This window comes from Oryx dammah, unplaced genomic scaffold (assembly GCF_014754425.2).
Source record: "Oryx dammah isolate SB20612 unplaced genomic scaffold, SCBI_Odam_1.1 HiC_scaffold_18, whole genome shotgun sequence".
NCBI lineage: Eukaryota > Metazoa > Chordata > Mammalia > Artiodactyla > Bovidae > Oryx > Oryx dammah.
Genome location: NW_024070202.1, coordinates 36,036,063 through 36,061,997, shown reverse-complemented (window position 1 = coordinate 36,061,997; position 25,935 = coordinate 36,036,063). Strand labels below are relative to the sequence as shown.

At 36.1% G+C, this 25,935-nt stretch overlaps 1 protein-coding gene across 1 annotated transcript in view; it reads right to left on the bottom strand.

Moving 5' to 3' along the window:
• Window positions 1–25,935, bottom strand: part of SEMA3D (semaphorin 3D) — a 139,696-nt gene that overhangs the window by 19,619 nt on the left and 94,142 nt on the right. Inside the window, exons 9-15 of the mRNA XM_040260709.1 lie at window positions 25,786–25,855; window positions 22,999–23,143; window positions 10,938–11,160; window positions 8,945–9,033; window positions 7,125–7,166; window positions 4,121–4,278; window positions 521–585 (exon numbers count right to left, since the gene is read on the bottom strand). Of these exons, the coding sequence (XP_040116643.1) occupies window positions 521–585; window positions 4,121–4,278; window positions 7,125–7,166; window positions 8,945–9,033; window positions 10,938–11,160; window positions 22,999–23,143; window positions 25,786–25,855 (792 nt within the window). The remainder of the gene's footprint in view (window positions 1–520; window positions 586–4,120; window positions 4,279–7,124; window positions 7,167–8,944; window positions 9,034–10,937; window positions 11,161–22,998; window positions 23,144–25,785; window positions 25,856–25,935) is intronic.

Here is a 25,935-nt window from a genome sequence, read left to right as displayed (position 1 = left end):
TCTTTGTCTCAAAGTACGACCAGATCAATTATATGCACGTGGAACTCAATAAATATTTACTGACTGAATGGTACATGAATTAATAAGTGAATACAAATAATGCACAGGCTACCTCAAGTTTCTTTCCAATAAGTCCAGCCCTTTTATCAAACTTTTCTTGGAGGGTCTCTTCTGGGAGAGTCTAAATGTCCGTATGTTTTGGACTATATTCTGCTTTATCTCTAATGGCAGTTTCAAACTTTACAAGGATGGACAAGGAAGTAAAAAAAGGGGGGGAAAGGTATAGGAATTTTAAAAGCCATATGAGACAAATAACAATATAACAAAGTATTATATTCATTTAGGCACGTGAACAGGGGGCTGATTTATAAAACTTTCTATTGCTTTTCCAGAGCACAAGCGTTACACAAAATGAGCTCTTCCTACATAAAAGATGTTTTAAGTCATATAATAAAAAAGACACAGAAAGATTAGGCTTACAGTTTTCAATGGGAGTGAAGAATAGCAGACCTATACTTACTGTCTTCTATGTCCCAGCACTGGGTGATTGGGTCCCCATACTTCACATCTTGGCGTCTAGCTCGCCTATAGAAAAGGGAGTAAGCTGTTTAGAACTTCAAGCATGATATCTGGAATATAAAAAGTCTACATCTAATGCTAATAACAGTAGCAGAAGCAGAACTGTACTTGTTTCACTGCTTAACTTAAATGCAGGCCAGTATTCCAATCACTGCAACATTAATCCAAGTACTACTAGTTAGGTAGAGTCCTAACAGAATGGATCTTGTTTTAGCAATAAGATGATCTGAATTTTATTTAGCCATCACAATTTTTCTTTAATTTTGACAAATTATTCAGTATAACAGGTTGAAAATAAATGTACTCCAGTTTTTATTTACACCCAATGCGGGGTAACTATTTGTATCTTCTTTTTTTCAGTCAGTCAGTGGAAAGAAATAAGATATAAAAGAGCTTTAGTCAGTGGGTAAGAAAGTATACACAAGTATAAAATGCTTTATCATATGAAGATTCATTATTTATGTGATTAAACAACAAGATAAATATTATTTGAAACAGAAGTACAAGTTTGAAATGGCATGAATGGCTAGATGTTATTTCTATCTACTGACACAGTTCACAATGTTTCTCCCATAGTGGTGCTAATGATAGTAATAATAAAATAATGGCCTTGTACATTATTGTCACATGTTTTCCTGAAGAGAAAATAAAAATTATTGTCTATTAAAAAATCTGCTACATCTAAGATAAATAAATCTTACACTCAGAGTGCAGTTTCATTTGCTTTAGCTATTTTATGTTGCCACATCAGAGATCACAGATGTCACAATGAACATTCTGTGATACTAGGGTGTTCCTTAAGGGAAATGTTGACTGGATGACAGTCTTGCGGAAGATTCATCTATCATACACATTTTTTGGCTCACACAAACATTATGTTAGGTAAGGGAGAACATCACAGTGGCATGTCTGCAAGATCAGAGATACAGTCCTTGGAAATACAAAAAGAAAAAAATATGATAGTATAAGGTACATAAGGTCAAGAATGTTTTTAAATCTTGGATTCATAAGGAACAGGATCAATTCATCAAACTGAAGGTTCATTACCAACTAATGAGCATTCTTGTTTTTTAGGTTCTATAAAAGAAAAGCATTGCCCAAAGATTACCTAGGATGAGTATATTCTTTGTGAAAAACTAACAAAAATGTTGTGACTTTTTACTTTAAACTTAAATTCAATTCAGAGATTTCAGGGAATATAAAAAGGTCTTGGCATTGTGTCTGTTTTTGTACTATACATTCAATCTGAGATACTAGAATTTACAATTTAACAGATCAGTTAACTTTCAAAAAATAGAAGTGCATATGTAGTAGTAGGACTATTGTATGCTCACCTGCTATCTTGTTAAGACCTAAAGATTAAAAAAATATATATAGTTTGCTGACATTTCACCTGGAACAAAATATACTTTGGGTGATACTTTAATAAATACTGTTACTGTAAACCACATTTAAAAATAATGATATTTTAATATATCAGCCACCATAACTCATATTAATAGGCACTAGGTTGTTTCCAATAATTTTGCTATTGAAAACAGTGCTGAAATGAACAAACATATAATTTGCAGTACTTTTTTGCCTGTGTGTATGTAAATAAATTCCTAGCCTGGGTACTGTTGGCCTACAATGACATTACTTTTAACAGTACATAAAGCAATAAGTTACAAACAGTGGGACATAGTTTGATATTTAAGCATATCTGGGTGGCAGGAATTGGCCAACTTGGAGTAAAAGCAAAATTCCACATAATCACTGGTATGTACAGTGGGCTGTGTATAATCTACAGTATTACAAAAACATACATTAAGCACAAGCTGGAATCAAGATTATTGGGAGAAATATCAATAACCTCAGATATGCAGATGACACCATCCTTATCACAGAAAGTGAAGAGGAACTAAAAAGCCTCTTGATAAAAGTAAAAGAGGAGAGTGAAAAAGTTGGCTTAAAGCTCAACATTCAGAAAATGAAGATTATGGCATCTGGTCCCATCACTTCATGGGAAATGGATGGGGAAACAGTGGAAACAGTGTCAGACTTTATTTTGGGGGGCTCCAAAATCACTGCAGATGGTGACTGCAGCCATGAAATTAAAAGACACTTACTCCTTGGATGGAAAGTTATGACCAACCTAGATAGCATATTCAAAAGCAGAAACATTACTTTGCCGACTAAGGTCCATCTAGTCAAGGCTATGGTTTTTCCTGTGGTCATGTATGGATGTGAGAGTTGGACTGTGAAGAAAGCTGAGTGCTGAAGAATTGATGCTTTTGAACTGTGGTGTTGGAGAAGACTCTTGAGAGTCCCTTGGACTGCAAGGAGATCCAACCAGTCCATTCTAAAGAAGATCAGCCCTGGGTGTTCTTTGGAAGGAATGATGCTAAAGCTGAAACTCCAATACTTTGGCCACCTCATGCGAAGAGTTGACTCATTGGAAAAGACTGATGCTGGGAGGGATTGGGGGCAGGAGGAGAAGGGGACGACAGAGGATGAGATGGCTGGATGGCAATACTGATTCGATGGCCGTGAGTTTGAGTGAACTCTGGGAGTTGGTGATGGACAGGGAGGCCTGGCGTGCTGCAATTCATGGGGTCACAAAGAGTCGGACTTGACTGAGCGACTGAACTGAACTGAACTATGAGTATATGCATATTTATAAATAAGGGAAGAAAGGAAGAATGTACAAAGGTTGAATAGTAAAGAAAGCAAACTTTTTGTGCTTTCTGACAAAGAGGAAGGCAAAGGATATAAACAATTATCAGAATTTTTTAAAGCTCTGAAATCAAGAGTTATCAGTTAAATCCATTAAACCTGTAACTGGCTTCATTGATTAGGCTTGCTTTAATTGTTGCTACAAAAAGGTGCATATCTCTAAGCCTCAGGTAACCTGAACAAATGAACTTTTTGCCCAAGTTGTTGGAGTTGGTTGTGTCCCGTTTGAGCTCTAGCCAGTTAAGACATTGGCCTTCCCTCTGGGCATGTGAGGGTGTCCAGTTACCTTTTGACATCAGAGGCCAAAACTCCACCCTCCGAACATGCATCCCAAGAAGAAGGCTGTAGCTTAGTTCCATCTGCACAGGCCATTGCTTACCTCATCTTTTCTATCTCCAATTACCTTTCCCAGGCTCCCCAGGTCTCAGGTTTATCTCATACACATCCTGAGTCCCTCACCTTTGGGTAGGTGGATTTGAGACTTGTTTCCTGTCTTCTCGCTTGACTGCCTCATGAATAAACCCCGTTCTCTGCTGTAAACTTTGGCATCTCCACAACTGGCTTGCTGTGTGTTGGACAAACCTGGTTTGGTAAAACCTCCATATTTCTAGACTTCAGAACATTCTATTTTATCCGCCTTAAATTTAGCTTTATGAAAAACTATAAAACACTTAGGTTATAATATCCCTACCACAGACCATGTTTCCTGTATGTTTTGTCTTTAAACTAACTACAAGAGAAATTGGCCAACTTTTACTCACAACTTCACATGAGCTGTTCATCATGTAAAATGGAAGGCTTCCTCTTAACGGGAGGTGCTGCTCACCTTTTTGAAGTGGGCACATATTGAGAGCATGCATGTCCATCCCAGGCACAGTAGGGGTCTCGGGCAAGACAACAGTCTGCACATGCTTTCCCATAAGTGTTGCATCTGTGCAAGGAAAGCTGAACCAATCCGTCTCGGGAACCAACATACAATTGTTGCTGCAAATCAGGCAAAACAAATGCATTAGAAGCATCTTTCAGCCTAGTCTTAAGAACTTCCCTTTCTTGAATACCATGTCACAGATCTAAATCTGTCTCCTCAGTTGCCACAGGAAGAGTAAGATAAGTCAGTCTTCAGTCTGGCTGGATGGTGATTTGAAGGTGTTGATCCTGAATTGGACAGCATTCTACAGAGCTAGAGTAACCTTGGCAGTAATTTAAGAAGGTCAAAAACCAGCTGCTAGACTGAGGAATTAAGATGTCAAATTCTTTCTCAATAGTTGAAAATACACTTTGGTAGACTATATCAAGCACAGATGCTATAGGCAACACCGTCGGTCTTCTCCTGCCATAAGAAATGACCAAAAGGAAGTTTCTAGAACTTTTTCTGTGGTTTTAACTAGCCATTTCATTTGCTAATGAAGTATGGATCCCTGAAGGAAAATGAGTTATAAATGAGAGAGAAAGTATTTGGTATCATTGTGAAGAAAGTATTAAGGAGGCTTGTGGGATGCTCTATCACACGTAAAAGCCTGCAGGATACTGACAACTCAGCAAATAAAATTACATTTTGAAAATAAGGGACCACATCCTCACATCCTTACATGAATTTATTTGAGGACATGTGGTGGTGGCAGAGGGGAGGGATCATACAAGTGAACAAGCCATTGTCTGTGCCTTCAAATGACATGTGGTCAAGTCTAGCAGACATACCAAACTTTAAGTGGAGGGGAAAAAAAATCTAGAAATAGATACTGGCACAAATAACAGATGTGTACTCTACTATAGCAATCTGTCTTATATCCTTACCAGCCACTAATCTGCCAGTTAAGACCTCCAAGAGGCTAAATGCATATATTGTTTAGTATTTATTTTACTATATAATTTTCTATAATGTCCTTGAAACTCTTCCTTTTCTCCTGTTCTCCCTCTTTATTTCTGTCTAAGATTTCTGTTTCGTTTGATGACTCCTTTCTCTGCAGTGAATGTTGGGTTTCCTTCTTTTCAGTTCTCTTCTTTACTCTTCTTCCTGTACAAAGACTCAGTGGTATCTTGAAAACAACATAAATATGCACATATTGATTCCCAAAATCTATGCTTCCTACCCTATCTTTCTTTTTCTTTTAGCTGTGTGGCATGTGCAATTCTTAGTTCCCCAACCAGGGATGGAACCTGTGCCTCTTGAAGTGGAAGCATGGAGTCTTAGCCACTGGACCACCAGGGAAGTCACTTCCTACCCTAGCTGACCAAGAGACAACATCCCAGTCACCCAAGGCGCAAATCTGGGAGTTGTCTCTGAATCGTCCTTCACTCTCATTCCATCTGCCACCTTATCTCTCCATTCTCTCATACAGAACTCTTAACCTACTTCCTCCTCCTTCTCCACTGCCTTTGTCTCAAGTCCTTATCATCTCTTTCCAGGATCACTTGTAAGTGTCCTACTATTAGCCCAGGACTCAATCCATCTTCCGCACTGCCACACCAGATTGCTCTCTCTAAGAGGAAAATCTTACCATGACACCCTCCTGCTTAAAATCTTTCAAGGTTTTCACTGTCTTGGATAAACATGTTAAACTTCTCAGGAGGGCATCCATGCAAAGATGTGTCTACTCTTCTGCTGTTTTACTTCCCCAGGTTCCTTTCTAGCCTCCTTGCTCCATAAAGATAGGTATGCTCTTTGCTCCAACTGTACACAAACTTACCAGGGTAAGTTACAATCTTTCACTCTTTATACCTTTTCAAATGTTCCCCACTTCTACTTGGCTTCTCCATCCCATCCTTCTTTCTATCTGATTAACTGCAAGAGCTTTCATAGCTCAAGTTGTCTTTCTCTTAGCTTCCTCCCCCTGCTCCCCTGACCCCCTTTTCCATCATGTCCTCTCTTTTCTGTCTCCCTAGTACATGGTTCCATTTTTGCACTACTGTGTTTGCATGTGCCTTTGCCTTTCCACTCCACAAGAGTTTCTAGAGATGAAGACTTATGCCATTCATCCATTTCTGTACCCTCCAAGGACAGTAGCAGGCCTTCAAGAACTAAATGTTGAATGAATGAACAAACTAACAGAAAAGACTGAAGAAGAAATCTACTTGGATATTGTATCATACTAAGTATACTTACTCTACGGATTAAGACAATTTTTGCAACAACTTAATGTTGAACATATTATCTACCATGTGTTTTACTTATATATCAAGAGTATGTATAGAAATGGTAATGCAAGTCTGAACCTCTTGAATCAACTGGGGTTTGGGGTATCATATCCAAGAACTGTGACATCATATTAAATATTATTATTGTTATCATTAGCTACCATCTATTTTATACTTAGAAAGTACCAGCTCTCTGTCTAGAATTTTGCATACAGCATCCAATTTATTAGGAGGTAGATATTATTCTTCTAACTTTACTGTTGAGGAAATTGACTCCTGGAGTAAGATATTAAGTGGAAGGTTGGAGGTTAACTATTGGGCTGTTTGCCACTGTAGTCTAACTCCTACACTCCCTGATTAAAAACCATTTTTAATGTTTAGTGCTAGTATTCTATTGTTACATGAATTACTTTATAGCCTTGACAGAATGGCATTCTCATGAGACTAGGAAAGTGAGCTCAATTTTCAAGAGCCAAAGAAAGGGAGAATGTATTATTCAATTAATGAAATTGGGTTCCATGTCTCCTAAGGCAAGACTGAAACAATGCCCAATAATCAGTTATAAAAGAAACAATCTAAAGCTTTTTATAGATTTATAATTTAACTTCCTGCCTCAGTGGATTTTCCCTAAAACAAACTTTGATTCAAACAGTCTTCCTTTTGTGGCTAATTTTTACACAAAAATTAGAAAGTACCTGCTTCAGAGACAATTCCATGTTCAAGATGATTGATGAATGCTGAAAATAGAAATTAACTGTTAGTAATCATGAACAGTCTTTTTAGTAGCCAATATTTTATCTTGTACCAAAGATAATTGGAGTAAACTTCAAGGCTCTGTTATGTAGAGGAGAAAAAGATCTTAATGTTTGCTATTTCCTTCCCATGTGCAGTGATTCAACTTTAATGAAAATTATCAAAATAGTTTCTTATTAAAGAAAAATTACCTAAATATATGTGAAGGCATTCTGTGTTACAAATTGTTCCCAGTTACCCATAAGGTTTCTCCCTCTTCTGACTTTGCTTATCTTAACTGCTTCCATATAATTCAAACTAGTGTTGACAAGAACATCTCCATAATTATTTATTGCCTTTTTCTGCTCTCACTTAGATCAGTAGTTCAAAACTTGTTCAAGTAGCAGAATTCTAAAGAGTTATAGTGCTCCTTGTGAATGAGCATATGTTTTATAGAACCCTGCACAACATGATGTGTATAATTTCATGGGAGGAAAGTTTTATTTGTAGGAAATACATCTCTATGCAAGCAATATTAAATTTAAAATATGAACAGAAAAGTTTCCAAACTAAGAATGATGGGATGATTAAAATTCTTTTATCTATCATCAATCTTTCTCTATATATTAATTTCTCAAAATAGATATAAAAAATTTAAGGAAGTATATGAAAGAAATGAAAATAAAAATGTTAAATGAGGAAGTTCTATCAAATAACTTTTAAAATGAATTAAGCAGACAGGTTCATTATTTAATCTTAAGAGTGGAATCCATCCAAACAATTCCTCTTGAAACTAACAGCCACTGAACAGACTCAGTCTAACATGCCTACATGTGTTGTGGGGGCTTTATTTTTGGCCTCTGGGTTCACATTTATATTTGACATTGACTTTTCCCTCAGGAACTACCCAAGGCTTTGTTTTCAGTAGATGGCAGACAGCAGGTCTTGTTCTTGTTAACTCCTGGACCACTAGTATCATCCTGTAAACAGGAACCAATGGAACCCGGCATGTTAATTAACTTGAGCCCCTCACAGTGGAGGGACTACTCTCTTTTATGACAATAGATGTTCACATGGAAACAGTATATTTTAATATAGCTATCTCAACAAAAATGTTACAAAAGACCCAGCATATTTTTCAAAAGCTCTTCTAAGAAATGCAATTTTATTTCTAATTTCATTTTTAGAAAATAACTTTGAACTGAATCTCACTGAACATCTACAAAGAATGCCACAATTCAGATTTACTGTTAAAAGTCTAAGGATATTCCTCAAATCTGGAGAACTATTATTTTAGATCTACTAAGTTTTCGGGTGATTGAGAGGAACTTAGCATACATAAAGATTTACCATCATGCAACTTAAAAAATTTTTTTCTTATAGAAATACAGGGAAACATGATTTATACACTTTTCAGTTTTCTCAAATTCAACTGAGGAAAAACTGAAAAGTAAAATTTATAAAGCAGAAAAGCATCTGGATAGTAAAAGAGATCCCAGGCTTTCATCTACTGTAGTGATTTGTCTGAGCATAAGCTTGGAAAACTCAGTCATGAGGGGTAGTCCTAGGAGTTCCAAGCTCAGTTATATTCTACAGGGGAAAATGAGTCCTACTCTTGGTTGCTTTTTAAACATTTTTCCTTCACTTAAGGGAACAAAAAATAAAGGAGTTAACTTCAGAGACTTCTCCAGAAAAAGTGATGATATATTGAGACAAACACATCCCATATAAGAACTGCTTGGGTTCACCGTCTCTTCTCCCGGAACTCTGGCCTAAGTCTTACCTTGAATATCTGTAACTCCTCCAGTACTACCTCGTCTATATTCCACTTCTCCTTTGAAATGCTGACAACTTTTAGGACTGTTCCAATGTCTGAAAAAATACATTACCCATGATTCTTATGTTTCTACTTCAATGTTTAAACATTTATTACCAACCTTCACATTGCTCCCCTCATTTTTTTTCTCAATGCCTTTCAAGAAATCAGGTTAAATAAAGCATGCAAGAAATAAAGCTTAATGTATTAATATATGATTCTCCTCTTCTGAAATATTATAGCTTTCAGCTCACAGAACATATGTTTATAAAGAAAATATTAGAAGACACATACTTGGAGTGTATTCCTAGCACAGGAATATCTATGTCTCCTTTAAAACTTAGATGAAATGATAACAAAAGAGAAACATCATGAGGTATCTATATGAGAAAAGTGGCCACTACTAATCAATGTATTTAACTGACAGAAACATTAATGGGCTAGAAAGTAAAGTTTTTATCTAAAATTATTTTAGAATTTTAAATTATCACAAGATTAATAATACATTGCAGTTCAACAAGGTGGCATATAATTACAGAAAGATGATCAAAGGAACATTTTAGAAAAAGAAAAAATTTCCATTTGGAGATTAATGTCTAGACTGACCTATATAAAAATAAATTTAAAATAGTTGCTTATAAACTTCTGAGCACTGTGGTTGGAGTATGTAAACATGTATGGTAATAATCCTGTTTGTACAAAAGAATGTGAATTGTTTTTAAATGATTCTAGAATCTTTGAAAAATATTAAATATACATTTTCCAAATACCATACTTGGAAATCAGTCTACTTCAGTATCCTTAAAATTTTCTCAGTAAAAGTTAGGTAGTACCACCTAGTGGCTAAATGGCTTTTCTGACTCAGAAATGTTGAAGAGCTAGGAATGAGCTTTGGGTGGGCCATGCAATTAAGAGGTAAACTCGTTAGAATTAATGACTAATTATTTCATGTTTTGATGCTTCAGTAGTAATCTCTGTAGTCTGGAAAACGCCACTTTTTTTCCCTGGGCCTTGGTACCACCATCTGCAGCATAATCATGTTTGACAACTGGAGTTCTTGAAAGTCCTTTGAGTCTGTCACACAGATACTTCCTAATATACCTAACTTTTGTAAAACCAATACACTTTTAGAAATAAAATTATCCTAAAATTGTTTTGTAGTCCTAAAGACCTTTTTCAGTAAAAGTATCAATTTCTTCAAAACTCATCAAATTTCTATTTTTTTTAATGCAATGCTTGATCCATCAAATTATACAACATTATCCAGGATGCAGTGCTTTTGTTTTAAAAATACGTGCTATTTTCATTGCCATTAGAATTCACAGTACATTATTAGATATTACTTTTTTGAAATGCACCAAATAAATAATATTTCTTTTCCTAGAAAAAGTAATCATTTTAATGAGTTGGCAATCAAAAAGTAAATAAAATGAGTTCTAATAATGAATAATTAATCCACAAAATTCAAGGGCAGGAAAAATAATTACCAAGAAGTTTTTACTTTAAGTTCTTTACAAATTAATGATTAACTTTTTTGAAAAGCCATCTTATGTCAACTAAGTCAGGGATTCTCAAAACTGGGTGAAGGGATCCTTTGGGGTAGAATTGTCAAATATCTCTGAAGAAAGAAGGAAATGTGAAGTTTGAAGATAGAGAAACTTCTTTACCTACTTGTTTTAGTCCATAGTCATTCAGCAAATATGTATTGAGCACCTCATCTATAGCAGGCACACTGCAGTTGTATTATAGAAATATGTTTTGAAATCTCACACAACTCTAATGGAGGCTGGGAGACAGGTATGATGGTCAATTAAAAGCACTTGTTACGCAAGTTAAAAAAAACATTGACTAGGTATGAACTAATTACTCATTTTGATTTTGATCAGTAGACTTTTCTGAATTTTTTGTTTGTCTAATGAAAAATTCATGTGTAAGAAAGCGTAACCTGGTCCTAGCATACCTGTTCCAAGAAACATCACATCATACTGGCCATCTTCTGCAACGACGTGATCCACCACGATCTGTGTCAGTCTGTAATCCACATTGATTTGCTTGAACGTTGGTCGTCCCAAAACTGGATATACTGATTTATACATCACAGGGTGCCGCTTTATGAAACTAATGACATCATCTGGAAAATCTCGGGTGGATTTGACCAGTGGGTCATAGGTTTTGCTTGGACACTGAAAGGAAATGAGGCAGGGAGTAAAGACATTATTCATGCACCTGAGAAATTTTCATTTACTTTCAAAGTTTTTAGAGCTTATTACTGGTAATATTAATGAATGGTCAGTAGGATCAACATGAAGTCACATCGAGATATAAATAAATACAGTTCACCGTGAGTGTATTTAAATCAAGTTTTTGCTTTCAAAAATATTCTAAAATATTACAAAGAAATATTATTCAGCCACACAAAAAATGAAATCTTGCCTTTTGCAACAACATAGGTGGACCTTGAGGGCATTATGCTAAGTGAAATAAGTCAAAGAAAGAAAGATAAATACTGTATGATCTCACTTATATATGTGTAATCTAAACAATGGGACAAACAGAAGAGCTTGTAGATACAGAGAACAGATTGGTGGCTGCCAGAAGTTGGGGGTGAGGGATGGGCAAAATTGGTGAAGGGGTCAAAAGTTATAAACCTCTAGCTATAAAGTAAGTCCTGGTGATGTACGGTGGCTATTAGTTACAGACACCGTATTACATATTTGAAAGTCGCTAAGAAAATAAATTTTAAAAGATCTCATCAAGAGAGAAAAAAATAACTATGGATGGCAACTGATGCTAACTGGACCTATTGTGATCATCTTTCAGTTCAGTTCAGTCACTCAGTGGTGTCTGACTCTTTGCGACCCCATGAACTGCAGCACACCAGGCCTCCCTGTCCATAACTAACTGCTGGAGTCTACCCAAACCCATGTCCATTGAGTCGGTGATGCCATCCAACCATCTCATCCTCTATCGTCCCCTTCTCCTCCTGCCCTCAATCTTTTCCAGCATCAGGGTCTTTTCAGATGAGTCAGCTCTTTGCCTCAGGTGGCCAAAGTATTGGTTTCAGATTCAACATCAGTCCTTCCAATGAACACCCAGGACTGATCTCTTTTAGGATGGACTGATTGGATCTCCTTGAAGTCCAAGGGACTCTCAAGAGTCTTCTCCAACACTACAGTTCAAAAGCATCAATTCTTCAGTGCTCAGCTTTCTTTATAGTCCAACTCTCACATCCATACATGACTACTGGAAAAACCATAGCCTTGACTAGACGGACCTTTGTTGACAATGTCTCTGCTTTTTAATATGCAGTCTAGGTTGGTCATAACTTTCCTTCCAAGGAGTAAGCATCTTTTAATTTCATGGCTGCAGTCACCATCTGCAGTGATTTTGGAGCCCTCCAAAATAAAATCAGCCACTGTTTCCACTGTTTCCCCATCTATTTGCCATGAAATGATGGGGCCAGATGCCATGATCTTAGTTTTCTGAATGTTGAGCTTTAAGCCAACTTTTTCACTCTCCTCTTTCACTTTCATCCAGAGGCTCTTTAGTTCTTCTTCACTTTCTGCCATAAGGGTGGTGTCATCTGAATATCTGTGGTGATTGATATTTCTCCCGGCAATCTTGATTCCATCCAGCTTGTGCTTCTTCCAGCCCATCGTTTCTTATGATGGACTCTGCACAGAAGTTAAATAAGCAGGATGACAATATACAGCCTCGACATACTCCTTTTCCTATTTGGAACCAGTCTGTTTTTCCATGTCCAGTTCTAACTGTTGCTTCCTGTCCTGCATACAGATTTCTCAAGAGGCAGGTCATGCTCTGGTATTCCCATCTGTTTCAGAATTTCCCACAGTTTATTGTGATCCACACAGTCAAAGGCTTTGGCATAGTCAATAAATCAAAAATAGGTGTTTTTCTGGAACTCTCTTCCTTTTCCCATGATCCAGCAGATGTTGGCAATTTGATCTCCAGTTCCTCTGCCTTTTCTAAAACCAGCTTGAACATCTGGAAGTGCATGGTTCACGCATTGCTGAAGCCTGGCTTGGAGAATTTTGAGCATTACTTTACTAGTGTGTGAGATGAGTGCAATTGTGCGGTAGTTTGAGCATTCTTTGGCATTGCCTTCTTTGGGATTAGAATGAAAACTGACCTTTTTCAGTCCTGTGGCCACTGCTGAGTTTTCCCAATTTGCTGACATATTGAGTGCAGCACTTTCACAGCATCATCTTTTAGGATTTTAAATAGCTCAACTGGAATTCCATCACCTCCAGTAGCTTTGTTCGTCGTGATGCTTCTCAAGGCCCACTTGACTTCACATTTCAGGATATCTGGCTCTGGGTGAGTGTGAGTGATCACACCATCGTGATTATCTGGGTCGTGAAGATCTTTTTTGTACAGTTCTGTGTATTCTTGCCACCTCTTCTTAATATCTTCTGCTTCTGTTAGGTCCATACTATTTCTTTCAGTGTATACAAATATCAAATTATGTTATACACATGAAACTAATATGCTAAATGTCAATTATACCTCAATGAAACATTAATAGTGCGCACATTTTAAATCTTTTACCCATGTCCATTTGGGCTCCAGTTTTTGAAAGAGTGTTTTTTAGTTGTGTTAACATAGGTGAAAATTGGTAATTCCCATCCATATCTTTTCTTCCAAGAAGTATAACTTCAGAAAACTGACTATAAAAACCCCGTGATAGATATTTCTATTGTCTTTTACACTGGTCTCTTCTTGAATTAACTTCAGATCTCAAAAGACAACTGTCTTAACTTGTTGGCCGATAGAATGGCTAATGGTCATCAAATAGATCCTTACAAAACAAAGTATCCTGCTTATTAAAGTTCAAAAGAAATGTCTAAATTCTATCCATTTATCTGTATTATCTATAGTTTCCAAAATGAGCTCTATTTTTTACAAAGTACATGAAATTTGAGTTGAAAGAAAGTGATTTATAAACACCATTATTTTCAACTTCCTTTAATTAATGTAAAATTTCAGTTTTAAATTAAAACCATGATTGTTAAAAAATAAAATGGAACAAATCAACTTGTCATAAAATTACTTGTAAAAGAGCTTTAATAGTTTGACATTATAATCATTTAGCTTTTCATAACTGGTGTGAAAATTTACTGTGAACAATTTAGCAATTCAACAGCTCTTCCCCTAAACAATCTGTGGAGAAACCCTCAGGGAATTTTTCACTTGTGAACGCGATGGCACCCCACTCCAGTACTCTTGCCTGGAAAATCCCATGGACGGAGGAGCCTGGGAGGCTGCAGTCCATGGGGTCACTAGGAGTCGGACACGACTGAGTGACTTCACTTTCACTTTTCACCTTCATGCATTGGAGAAGGAAATGGCAAACCACTCCAGTGTTCTTGCCTGGAGAATCCCAGGGACGGGGGAGCCGGGTGGGCTGCTGTCTGTGGGGTCGCACAGAGTCGGACACGACTGAAGTGACTTAGCAGTAGCAGCAACATCTCTTCATGTGTGCCTTTTGGCATCCACTAATTCAATAGTTAGTGTACACTGCCCCCTAGTGGTATAAGTAAAAATTTTACACTGCTACAAATTAAATAAATTCGATGTGCCTCTATCCAAAAATATGAAAAGGGAATTGCTTCATATTTGACTTTTTTTCCATCAAATATCTCCCTTCCCACAAACTAAATCTACTTTATTTTATTACAGTTTAGGAATTGATCTCAGAACAATGCTGTTATTACACTTGAATTCTTAATAGGCTAATACCTTTCTTTGGGGAATGAAAAAATTTAGCTATATGATGAAAGCATTGAAAAGAAAATGAGCAATATTAGGAAAGTTTATAAGAGAGTCCTGCTTCCTCCATATTTTAGCTCTTCAACAAGTTGGAACCATAATGGTAACCCACTCTAGTATTCTTGCCTGGAGAATCTCATGGATGGAGGAGCCTGGTATAGTCCTAGGGGTCACAAAGAGTCGGACTCGACTGAGCGACTTCACTATCACTACACTAATTAGAATCTTGTCAAGGCTGAATTTGTATTTCTCAGTCAAAGCATTCACCAGGGTCATTGTATGGAACTAAACATACTAGAGTTAGTCACAATAAATGACCTTGACCTTAAATTTACAGCAATAAAATTGTAATAGCTCACCAAATTATAAGAAATATCAAAGAAGTTGTAATTAAAAAAAAATCTGTTAATGATTTTCCATAAATAACTTAAGAATATATTTATCTGTCATAAAAATCTTGGATATGAAAAGAAACTGATCTTCTCTTGATTAGTTTTATTGTCTCGTCTCAGATCTGCACTAAAGAGGTTAGAAATGTCATTTGTTACTTACTGAGCATATTCTTAGCTGGTTGGTGGTCTGAACCTATAAATGTATCTTTAGTCACTGTTTCTAGCACTTTGCTCCTAGCCAAGTGAAATCTGTCAACTAGATAATGGAAGAAACCTTGTATTAAGCAGATTAAGCTGTAACTCAAAGAGGATATGGAGCTCAAATGATACAAAGCTCTTGCCCAATTACAGGCTGCATGTTTCAGTCAAAGGCTGTTATAGTGGGCTTATAGCTTAAAACTCCTGTGGTGCTATCTGGTGGGTCTATCATTAAAATCAAAGCAAATGCAAGATTTCTGACTGCATTACATCTTTAAAACAGCTCTCTAACTTAAGAAAATCAGCTCTTTTGACTGTGTAGCTACAATCACAGAGTAGCCAATATTTCAAAAGATATGTTGTACAGTTCAAGCCATATTTTACATCAAATATTCAAATTATAAGAAATTTTAATGTGAGAAAGTATAGGCAAATGAAGCTATGACCATTTATCAAAAAACAAGTATAAATTTTCCTTCTTGCTCACCTTCTGACAAAAAGGTTTAAGTATATTAAAATCTAAGAAAAAATAAAAGGAAATCTGGTTTCTATTGCCTATTATAAAATGATCTTCAAAAATGTGTTTTTTTCATATGGCAGCTTTTCCTCATGGCATGCAGCCAGTGTTTGGATAAGACCTTTATCCTCTAGGTTGCTGTGTGTGATCTCTCTGGTCTGCGTCTCCACTCTGCTTTCACAAATGAAAGTGATTTGGTAGAGATACTCCCTGAGGTTTAAGACAGTACAGTTTGAACCAAATATTGTTATTTTAGTATGTTAAAAACCAGGGGAATGTTCCCCTTTGATATCATATACCTGCATCACACAGAGATCTAAAAATAACTTGAGATGCCAAGCATCTTATGCAGGTAAATAGAAACTAGTGAAGAATTCCATAAAAGAGAAAGATAATGTGTGGTGAAATGCTCCATCTAAATAACCATGTTCAATTATCTTCCTTCCACAAGTCCTAGATTTTCCGTTTGCAACCATACGTCCCAGGTATTCACAATCTAGCCAAGTTTTCTCTGTACGTATGTACTTTAAGTTCTACTTGTTGACTCAGTCCATCTGAATATACTGTAGAGGGCAATTTATTTCTGCCCCCAGCTTTCTAACATTTGCCTGACCCCCATCACTTTAGCTCCTGTGATTGTAAGAAATAAATCAAGGAACTTATCTGTGTCTCCAACTACTGTTTAGAAAAACTCTAAGTTTAAAATTTGAAGGGTAAAAAATAGGCAGAGAGCTAGTCTCAAAACCCTCAAATGTCCGTATCTTGCTGGAAACAATACCAGCACAAGTGCAGAGGAAAAAAGGAGCTGGTAGGCGGCTCTGAGATGAAAGAGTAAACCCAGCATTAGTGAACCCTGGTTCCACGCCTATCTATCTTCCCTGGCAGGCTGCCACCCGGACTAGGTGTGATCATGTTATGCTTGGCACATCTGCATGTTTGGAGAAGGCCTTCAATCGTGCAGTGGGAAGCAATGGATAAGAGGAGAAAAAATGGGTTTTATCCAATGAGAGAACTTGGCCCCCTGGTGGGCCCCAGACAGCTGTTACAAGTTTTCTCCCCCTGCTGCTTAGAGCTTTTGTCTGCAGGTTGCAATTTCCTTTTAAACAAACCAGAGAGATGACCCAGTGCAAGGGAAGACATGGCATGGGAAACAACCGAACCGGGCTTTCAATTTTTACAAAATGGGAAAAATAAGCTAAATGTGTAAAGCAGTCTGATTTTTATTTATAAAGTAAAACATGCAAATTTAATAGGTGTCATCCTAGCCCCTTTATTACTCTGAGAGTTAGTTTATAACATATTTGAGCAAGAAAGATGCTATATTCAACTTAAGAGTTAGAAGAGCCAGAGGTAGAGACAGGTAAATCTCTTGTTTTTGAAGGTTGTCTTTTAGATTTCTATACGAGAAAAATGAAAACTTGATTGAACACAGTCAATAGTTTGGGATTTGGAGAATCTTATTTTAAAAGCAAATGCTGGCCCTTTGGAAAAGAAGGCTGAAAGCCAGTTGAAAAGATTGACTTGTTAGAATCTGACCCTGTCAGAGAAACACGTCCTATATACAGTTAAAGGGAAAAGAGATGCTTTGTCATATGCTCGCCTCAGTGTATCAGATTAAGGAACCAGGAGTCAGGAGGCCCAGGTTCTAGTCCCGCTTCTGCTTCTCCCTTCCAGAATAAAAAACCCAGAAGGATTAGAATTAAAGATATTCTTGGTAATTTAGAAGTGGTAATAGAGTAACAGTTATCCAGTAAGTGGAAAACCATACTGTGAACAAATATTGGGGAAAAAAATGAAACTGTGAATTTAACATGATAGAGAGGCATCTATGAGGTAGTGACACACAAAATTAATTTCCCCAAAGATTTCCACATAGTTTAAATTAATTAGGAAAGCTTAAAACAAAGGAAAGGCAACCAAGTTTTAGACATTTATCAGATGCATAAATGAAAAGATAGGGCAACACTGTGAGGGGATTCTTCCATTACTTTTTCATCTCATTTGGTAAGATTCAAAGTCTATGGTTTTCCTGGTAGTTTAAGTGGTAAAGAATCAGCCTGCAGTGGAGGAGACTCGGGAATCACAGAAGATTCAAGTTCAACCCCTGGGTAGGGAAGATCCCCAGGAGAAGGAAATGGCAACCCACTGCAGTATTCTTGCCTGGGAAATCCAATGGATAGAGAAGCCTGGCAGGCTACAGTCCAGAGGGTCACAAAGAGTCGGGCATGGTCATGATTGAGCAACTAAGCGTACATGCACTCAAAGTCTAATACAGAAAGGAAGCTTAGGATACTTTTTTGGAGTATTTTTCTTTTTGTACCCTTATCTTTGAATCAATCTTAAAACCCTTTTTTCTCTGCAGATAATCAGAAAATCCTTACTTAATGGGGCTAGTCTAAGTTACACTCAGATCTAATTTAGGAGATTCATGAAGACATCTAATTTAGGAAATTTGTGAAGACATACAATTCTAAGAATCATCAGCTCTATAAAAACAATGTTTTGCAGAAGTATGTCATTGCTCAGGCCAAATATTTTAGGTAGATCAGGAAGAGAAAATAGGGTGAGTTTTGGAACTCATGAATTCCATGTTTTATTTCAAACCCATGCTGTTGAGGACACGGACCAATGTAAAAGTTGGAATTTCTCAGCAAGCATTTTAATAATAAGTGAAGCACCAATGCATATAGCCTGTCTGCTCTAAAAACTGAATTATTGTCATTATGTATTATTATCCTACGATATGATAACAATATCTCCTTGAAACAAGGAATTCAGATATTTTCAGAGTCAACATTTGCATCACCTCTTTCTAATATTTATACACAAAGAAAGAATGGGTTTTGCTGATGTGTAAGCTATTCATGGGAATTTTAATGTATTTCTCATTCACCAATATACACATAATAAAAATAAGTTATGAAATTAAAAGGCAATATGGATAATTACATCTTATTGCTCCCCACCAAAAAATGAAGACTTAGTTGGGAAATTCACATGTAAGTTTGATCTTTAAAATTAAAGCTGAAACATTTAACAACAAAAATGGTAACTATTTGGGAGAAAATGTAATTTAAAAATGAATTGTTATTTTTACAAAATTAGAGGTTTAGAAATTGTTTAAAAACCATGGGAGAATGGTTCAAAAGTAGTGAAACATACAGTCCTTACATGTTTTAAGTTCAAAAACTTTTTACATTTTGGTTATTGTGAATAATGCTGCAAATGAACATGGGAGTGCTAATCTCTCTTTAAGATTCCAATTCTAATTCTTTTGGATAAATATCCAGAAGTGGGGTTGCTGGATCGTGTGTTAGTTTTACTTTTTAATTTTCTGACAACCCTTCAGATCTTATGTGAAAACAACCTAATGTTTATTAACTGATGAATGGATTTTTTTAAAGTGGTACATATATAGGGCAGAATATTATTCAGTGTTAAAGGGAAGGAAACCCTATCACTTGTAGAGAAACTTGGAGAACATTACCCTAAGTGAAATAAGTCAGTCATAAAGGACAAAAATTGCTTAATTCCATATATATATATATATATAACAAACATGTCCACGAGTGCTAACTTGCTTCAGTTGTGTCCGACTCTGCAACCCTATGAGGTCCTCTGTCATGGGATTCTCCAGGCAGAATACTGTTGTCATACTCTCCTGCAGGGGATCTTCCTGACCCAGGGATTGAACCCACGTCTCCTGTGGCTCCTGCATTGCAGGTAGATTCTTTACCACTGAGCCACTGGGGAAGCCCCATATATATAACATAGTCAAAAGCACAGAAGCACAGAACAGAACAGTGGTTTCCAGGGGTTTGGGGAAGTGAAGAATGGTAAGTCACCAATTAGTGGGTATACAATTTCAGTTACACAGGGTAAAATCTAGAGAGCTGCTCTACGACATTACAGCCTGTAGATAACAATACAGTATTGGACACTTAGAAATCTGGTAAGAAGTGTTCTGACCACAGTAAATTGTTTTCAAAAATCCTTTCTTCTCACCTTTTTGGTAAGAGACTGTTTTAAAAACTGAAGCTCGCATTGAAATAAACACATATTAATAGTTAACATTTATGCATAAATCATTGGGGTTTCCCAGGTGGCGCTAGTGCAATAGACATTAGAGACACAAGTTCCACCCCAGGGTTGGGAAGATTCCCTGGAGCAGGAAATCGCACTCCACTTCAGTATTCTTGCCTGGAATTTTCCACGGACAGAGAAGTTAGGCAGGTTACAGTCCATGGGACCGCAAAGAGTCAGACGCAGCTGAGCAACCAAGCACACACACACACACACACACACACACACAAACACATAAAAATTTATCACACAGAATAAAACTACAGAGTAAAATTTTAATAATAAATGTAAGAAACAAAATCTCCTGCTATTACAAATCTTTCCCAGATTCTGCTATTTTCTGGCCTGATCTCAATCTGGTTTCTATATCTGACCTATTATCACTCACTGGTGGATTCTTTCATACTGTATTTCACTTTGAACTTATTATCAAGACCCAGCAGTTCAATAATGGTTGAAAAGGCCCATTTGAACAAAACATAATTTGTTCAGAGACTTTGTTTGGACACCAGAGGGCAGAAGAATCACTTGAAGTATAGGAATCCATTAGCGAATCTTGTGCATTCTTGAGTTGCCAGGCTCATTAACATTGTAGAGCAGTGATATCACCATAAAGCTACGAGTTTAGGTTTGACTTTTTATCACAGGAAGTACAAAAGTCTGTTAAACTAAGAAAAATAAGTAGCTACGGCACCCAGAAAGTTCCCGTATGTATTTACTGGAGTGATAATGTCAACAGAAGGCACTGTTGAGAGAACTTAGAATTCAATCTTAATAGCAATATGGTTAAGAAAATATAAGTTGCAAAGGCAGTTTTAAAAATAATCTATTTAAAATTTTTAACTTAGGTGAAAAGTGGCTTTTCTTTCCTGACGTTTCCTAGAAAGCAAATTATTCAGCCATGCTTTTGATTAAAGTAAGCCGTGTTCCCCGAATTACAATAAAATAAATGACAAGTGCAATAAGGCTTCAACACTTCATTATTTTTGTAGAGAACAGATTGATCCCTGGAGAAACAATGTAAGGTTCTGTTTGGTTGTTTGATTTTATCACTTTGAAGGCAGAATGGCATGGAGGTTAATGATATTTGATTTAGAATTATGTGAATGTAAATTTAATCCTAGTCTCACTTCACAAACTATGAGACCATGAGCATATGTCGTAAGATTTTCTCAGCTAGAGGAAATTTAGTTTAACTATCCTCCTCAAAGTAAATAAATAAAACCCTCAAACTTCATGGATGTAGCCCATCAGGCTCCTCTTTCCATGGGATTTCTCAAACAAGAATACTGGACTGAGTAGCCATTCCCTCCTCCAGGGGATCTTCCCCACCCAGGGATCGAACCCAAATCTCCTGCATTGCAGGTGGATTCTTTACCATCTGATCCACAAAGGAAGCCCTATACATATAGGGCTTTATATATGTGTCTGTGTGTAGTCACTCAGTCATGTCCGACTCCTTCTGTCTCCATGTCTCTTGTGTCCTGCACTGGCACGTGGATTGTTTACCACTGGGCCACCTGGGAAGCCCTATATCTATCTATACATACATATATAGCATGTATATCCAGTAAAAGATCTCCCATGCAAGAGGAAAATAGATATAATTTAACATAACAAGTTTTTAATATAGTGTCAGAGTACAACAACTAAGAGCTTGGATTCTGCCGACAGGTTTATCTGAGTTTAAAACTGAGCTGCACACTCACAAACTTCGTGACCTTGGGCAAGTTACTGTACCTACCTGTGTCTGATATAGCTCATCTGTAAAATGACATTAATAACAACAGAACTTGCTTCACAGAGTCATCATAAAGATGATATTGTAAAGACTTGTAAAGCCTTTAGAAGAGTACCTGCACACACTGAGTGTTACTGTCTTTAAAAAAAAAAAAAAAAAACAGAACAAGCAAGTACAGCTCTGATATTCAAAGAAAATTAAAAACTGAACACTGAAAACCATAATGTTACATTCAAAACTTCATTTCCAAAGTTGTGATTACTCCTTATCAGTCCAGAAAACATCCATGAAATAAATTTATGTTGAGGAATTTTGAAAGGGAAAATAGACATGGTGGTAAACTATGTTTTCCCAGTTTAATTAGGTTATATAACAGGAAGATGAAAAGAGAACTCAGAAAGCCTGGCTACCAGATGTTTCCTCTTTAAGAACAAACATATGAAAAGATAAAACTCATTAGAATTAGATGGGTTAAATCAGTAACTTTTCTGAGATTTTGATGATTATTTTAGTGCTCTTCGTAGAAATATTTATAATGAATTAATCTTTTTTAAAAGGCATTTTCCCTTTCTATTAGATCAATTAACCAGTCCTAAAATAGTAACATAACTGTTTCAATCACATCAACAAAACAAAAGCCTTCCATTTATCATGTACATACAGATTTTAAACTACAAAGGTTTTTTTTTTAAACAGATGCATAAACTCTAAATCACATTTCCTACTTTTTTTTACCTCTGTTCCAAACATGATTTATGCTGTTTGAATAAAATTTTGGACCCAAGTGTTTCTAGGTATTTTCCACATCTAAAATAAATTCTAAGGTGCAACATAATAAAAATGAATGCAGAATAAGAGAAAATATAAGTTAAAAGAACAATTATAAGTGATGTATAGTCTTTTTAAAATAGAAATAAGGACTAGAAGATTCTATCTACATGCAGAGTTGTATGTGAGGAATAAATACTTATTTGGCATTTCCTTCTAACTTGGAATATTTGTCATTCTAGATATTAAATCATTTTGACAATTCTATTGACAATTTGAGGATAAATACTATATTTCGAGGGTAGTTTGCTCCTTACCATACAGCTCATTATTTGCTGTAGTACTTATAATTCTTACTCAAAAGAAAAATGTTAAGTTCCAGTAAAGGTCAGACGTTTTAACACATCACTGTAAATAATTAGTTATTTTAAAACCACAGTGCATTTTGCTGTGGTGAATAATGTAGTTTATTAGAATTAGGAAGAGAACATGGACCTAAAATAATATTTTGATTATTAAGTTGAATACATACTGTGCCAGGTCGGGGATAAGGAATCCTTCCATCATACTGAACCCAGCAATGGTCTGCACTTTCCTTATGAGCGTAGGGACCATTAAAAACTGCTCTGATGTCAGCCATGCTATACATACACACGGCAGAGCCTTTGAAGATGGAGCTGAAAGAAAGCAACAGGATCCAGTCATTTGTTGGTCCATTCTATCCGACAGGTGCTGCAGACAAAATGGGCCTATGTCTTAAAGGAGTTTATAGCCAAATAATCCTGAATAAGGTTTGATAACAGTTACATTACAGGTAATTATAGTAAACTATAGTATAACTATAGTAATTATAGTAAACTATACACGCAGATGGGTACCCAGTTCAAGGGTCTCTAGTAAGTTTTCAGGGAGTGGACAGCATCTATATTGATATCTGATGGACAATAGGAATCACCTAGAAAAACTTGAGGATAGACAAGACTATGCAAGAAATAGTATCATTTATTCACATACTCTTGAATTTTATTTGAAATTATTATAGCATAATGCCTTCTAAGGAACTTACAAAATTAAGAGTTACAATTACCTACTTTTATAAAAAAGGAATATTTAGGTATGGAAATATCTTGTCTATCTGCTTTCTTAAAATGAATGTCCATAAATAGTGGCTATTAATAATTTCCTCATATAAATTTTATTAATTAAAAAACACTGAAATAATCTCTTTAATCCCTTTTTGGATTTCTGAGTTTATGTAATTTATCTGATGCTTAAAATTCATCACGATTACACAGGAAGGGGACATGTCCAATTCAGGAGCAGCAAAGCTCCATGGGAATTCAACACATTGTCTCAAACTGATAATGAAAATTGTTAACACTGGCAGACATTTCATTTCTGTTTTATTTCTAGAAATTAAAAGACATTTCTCTGAATCTAAAACTTACAGTGACTTGTGTTCTTAAAAATAAGATCACCATTTACACTGTAAAAGGCTCAGCTTGTCACTACAAAAATGAATTTAGGATTCTCTAACATGAGTAACTCAATCATTAATAATTCTTGGAATGACATTAATGGGAAGCATTGGGATCTGATGGTGAACAGGCAGCTGGGAGAAAACTAGCTGCTACGAAGGGAAATGATGACCCCCTAAAGATCACATGATCTGTCTTTGATACTTTAAAGGAATTATGCTTAATGGTATTGTTGTTATTGCAGATTAATTATATCTTGTCATTGGACCAAGGATGTGACTTGCATCCCAACATTAACTCACTCGTCAGGGCAGCATTAAAAATAAAATAATCAAGTACACCAAGAACAAAGAGCTGACTTGTAACTTCCCACTCTGGGAGGGCAAAAACTTGATAGTAGAAAAAGAGAACTATCTTGGGGCTGTATTTCCCTGGCACATGTCTATGCCTTGTTTGTGAAATGCACAGTGACTTCAAAGAAAGTTCTGTGAATGAAAAGATGTCAAGAGAACCAGGGCTCAAATACTTGAATAAGTACAGGCATGTGCTCTTCCTGCACCTTTTTAGTTAAGATATAAATTATTATAATAGCAGAAAAATGGAGTTCAAAATAGCAGCTTCCAAGCATATCCTCTCTATTCTTGTATTTAAATATTTCCACTCTATATTTTATAACTAACTAAATAGTGTTTTGTTTTCTGATATATTCTGAGCCAAAAGTCCATTTAAGTTTATACTTAAGGTATTGTGAACTAAATGACAGTAAATTCTCAGAAAACATAAGTTGCCCACAAAATATTTTAATAATTTATTCAAAAGGAGGCAGGAAGACCACTTTTCCAAATGCTAATGCCAACACTGACAATTCCTCCAATACTGCAATCAATATACATTCATAATGATTGATAGCAGCACAATGGAAAAAGTGAAAAGTATTTCAAAGAATGTAATATAGGCAGTAATAAGTAACGAGAATAAAAGTGCATTTGGAATGGAGTCAAAGGTAAGTTACTAAGTTACTGAGTTAAATAAAGTTATCATTAAATAAGATTAAGTGAGGTCCAAATATTCTTTGAGAATGCTTCATGGCTGCTAGGAGAACTTTTAAGGAAGTCACAGAGCCTCAGTGACAATATAGGATAGCATTAAGCAGAAGGAAGATAAGCATACACGTGCAGAAGTTAGGAAAACAACTTCAGTTCTTGTCCTAGCAATTACTTACTCTTCTTCAGTCAAACACATGTAATACCAGCTTCCTTTGCTTAAGTTAGTAGAGCAATGATGATGTGGTGATAGTAATAGCCACTCTCCCATCTTTGTAAAGGGGAAGTGCAAGTAAGTCCATGTGAAGACATTCTAAAAGTCGAGTGTCATCTCCTGATTAGAGCCTGGACAGTATTTTGTATTTTGTTAGTGTTACCTCTATGTCATGCAGCTCGACCAATTTATTATGATTAATATATGCAAGTGCCCTTGTATCCAGTAATTTTAGTCTAGGAATTTAGCTCACAGAGATATACTTGCTCCTACAGGGAATAGCACATGTACAAAGTTAGTCCCCGAACTATTATGTGTATTAGCAAAGGACTGGAAACGATGGAAATGTCTGTACAGGGGACTGATTAAATAAATTGTGGTAGTCAGTATAGGGGATGCTCTGTGGGTGTAAAGAGAACAGAGACATTTTATGTATTGATATCTAGGAAACACTATATGAAAAAGTAAAATGAAAAAAATGTGTATTTTTTTATACAAAAGAAAGGGGCAAAGAGAACATATAACTATTTTCTTACATACATATATCAATTCTCTGGAAAGATTACAGTATTTTTTTAACTTACCTGGTTGTGGTAAAGACTCCATATACTACAGGATTTCTTTCATCTCTTGTGGGGAGTAAGTAAATGTCTTCTATTAATGGGAAAAAATAACGATTCACTGTAATTTGTATTTCTCAATATCACGTTTGCTTTTTCCTTAATAATGCAATA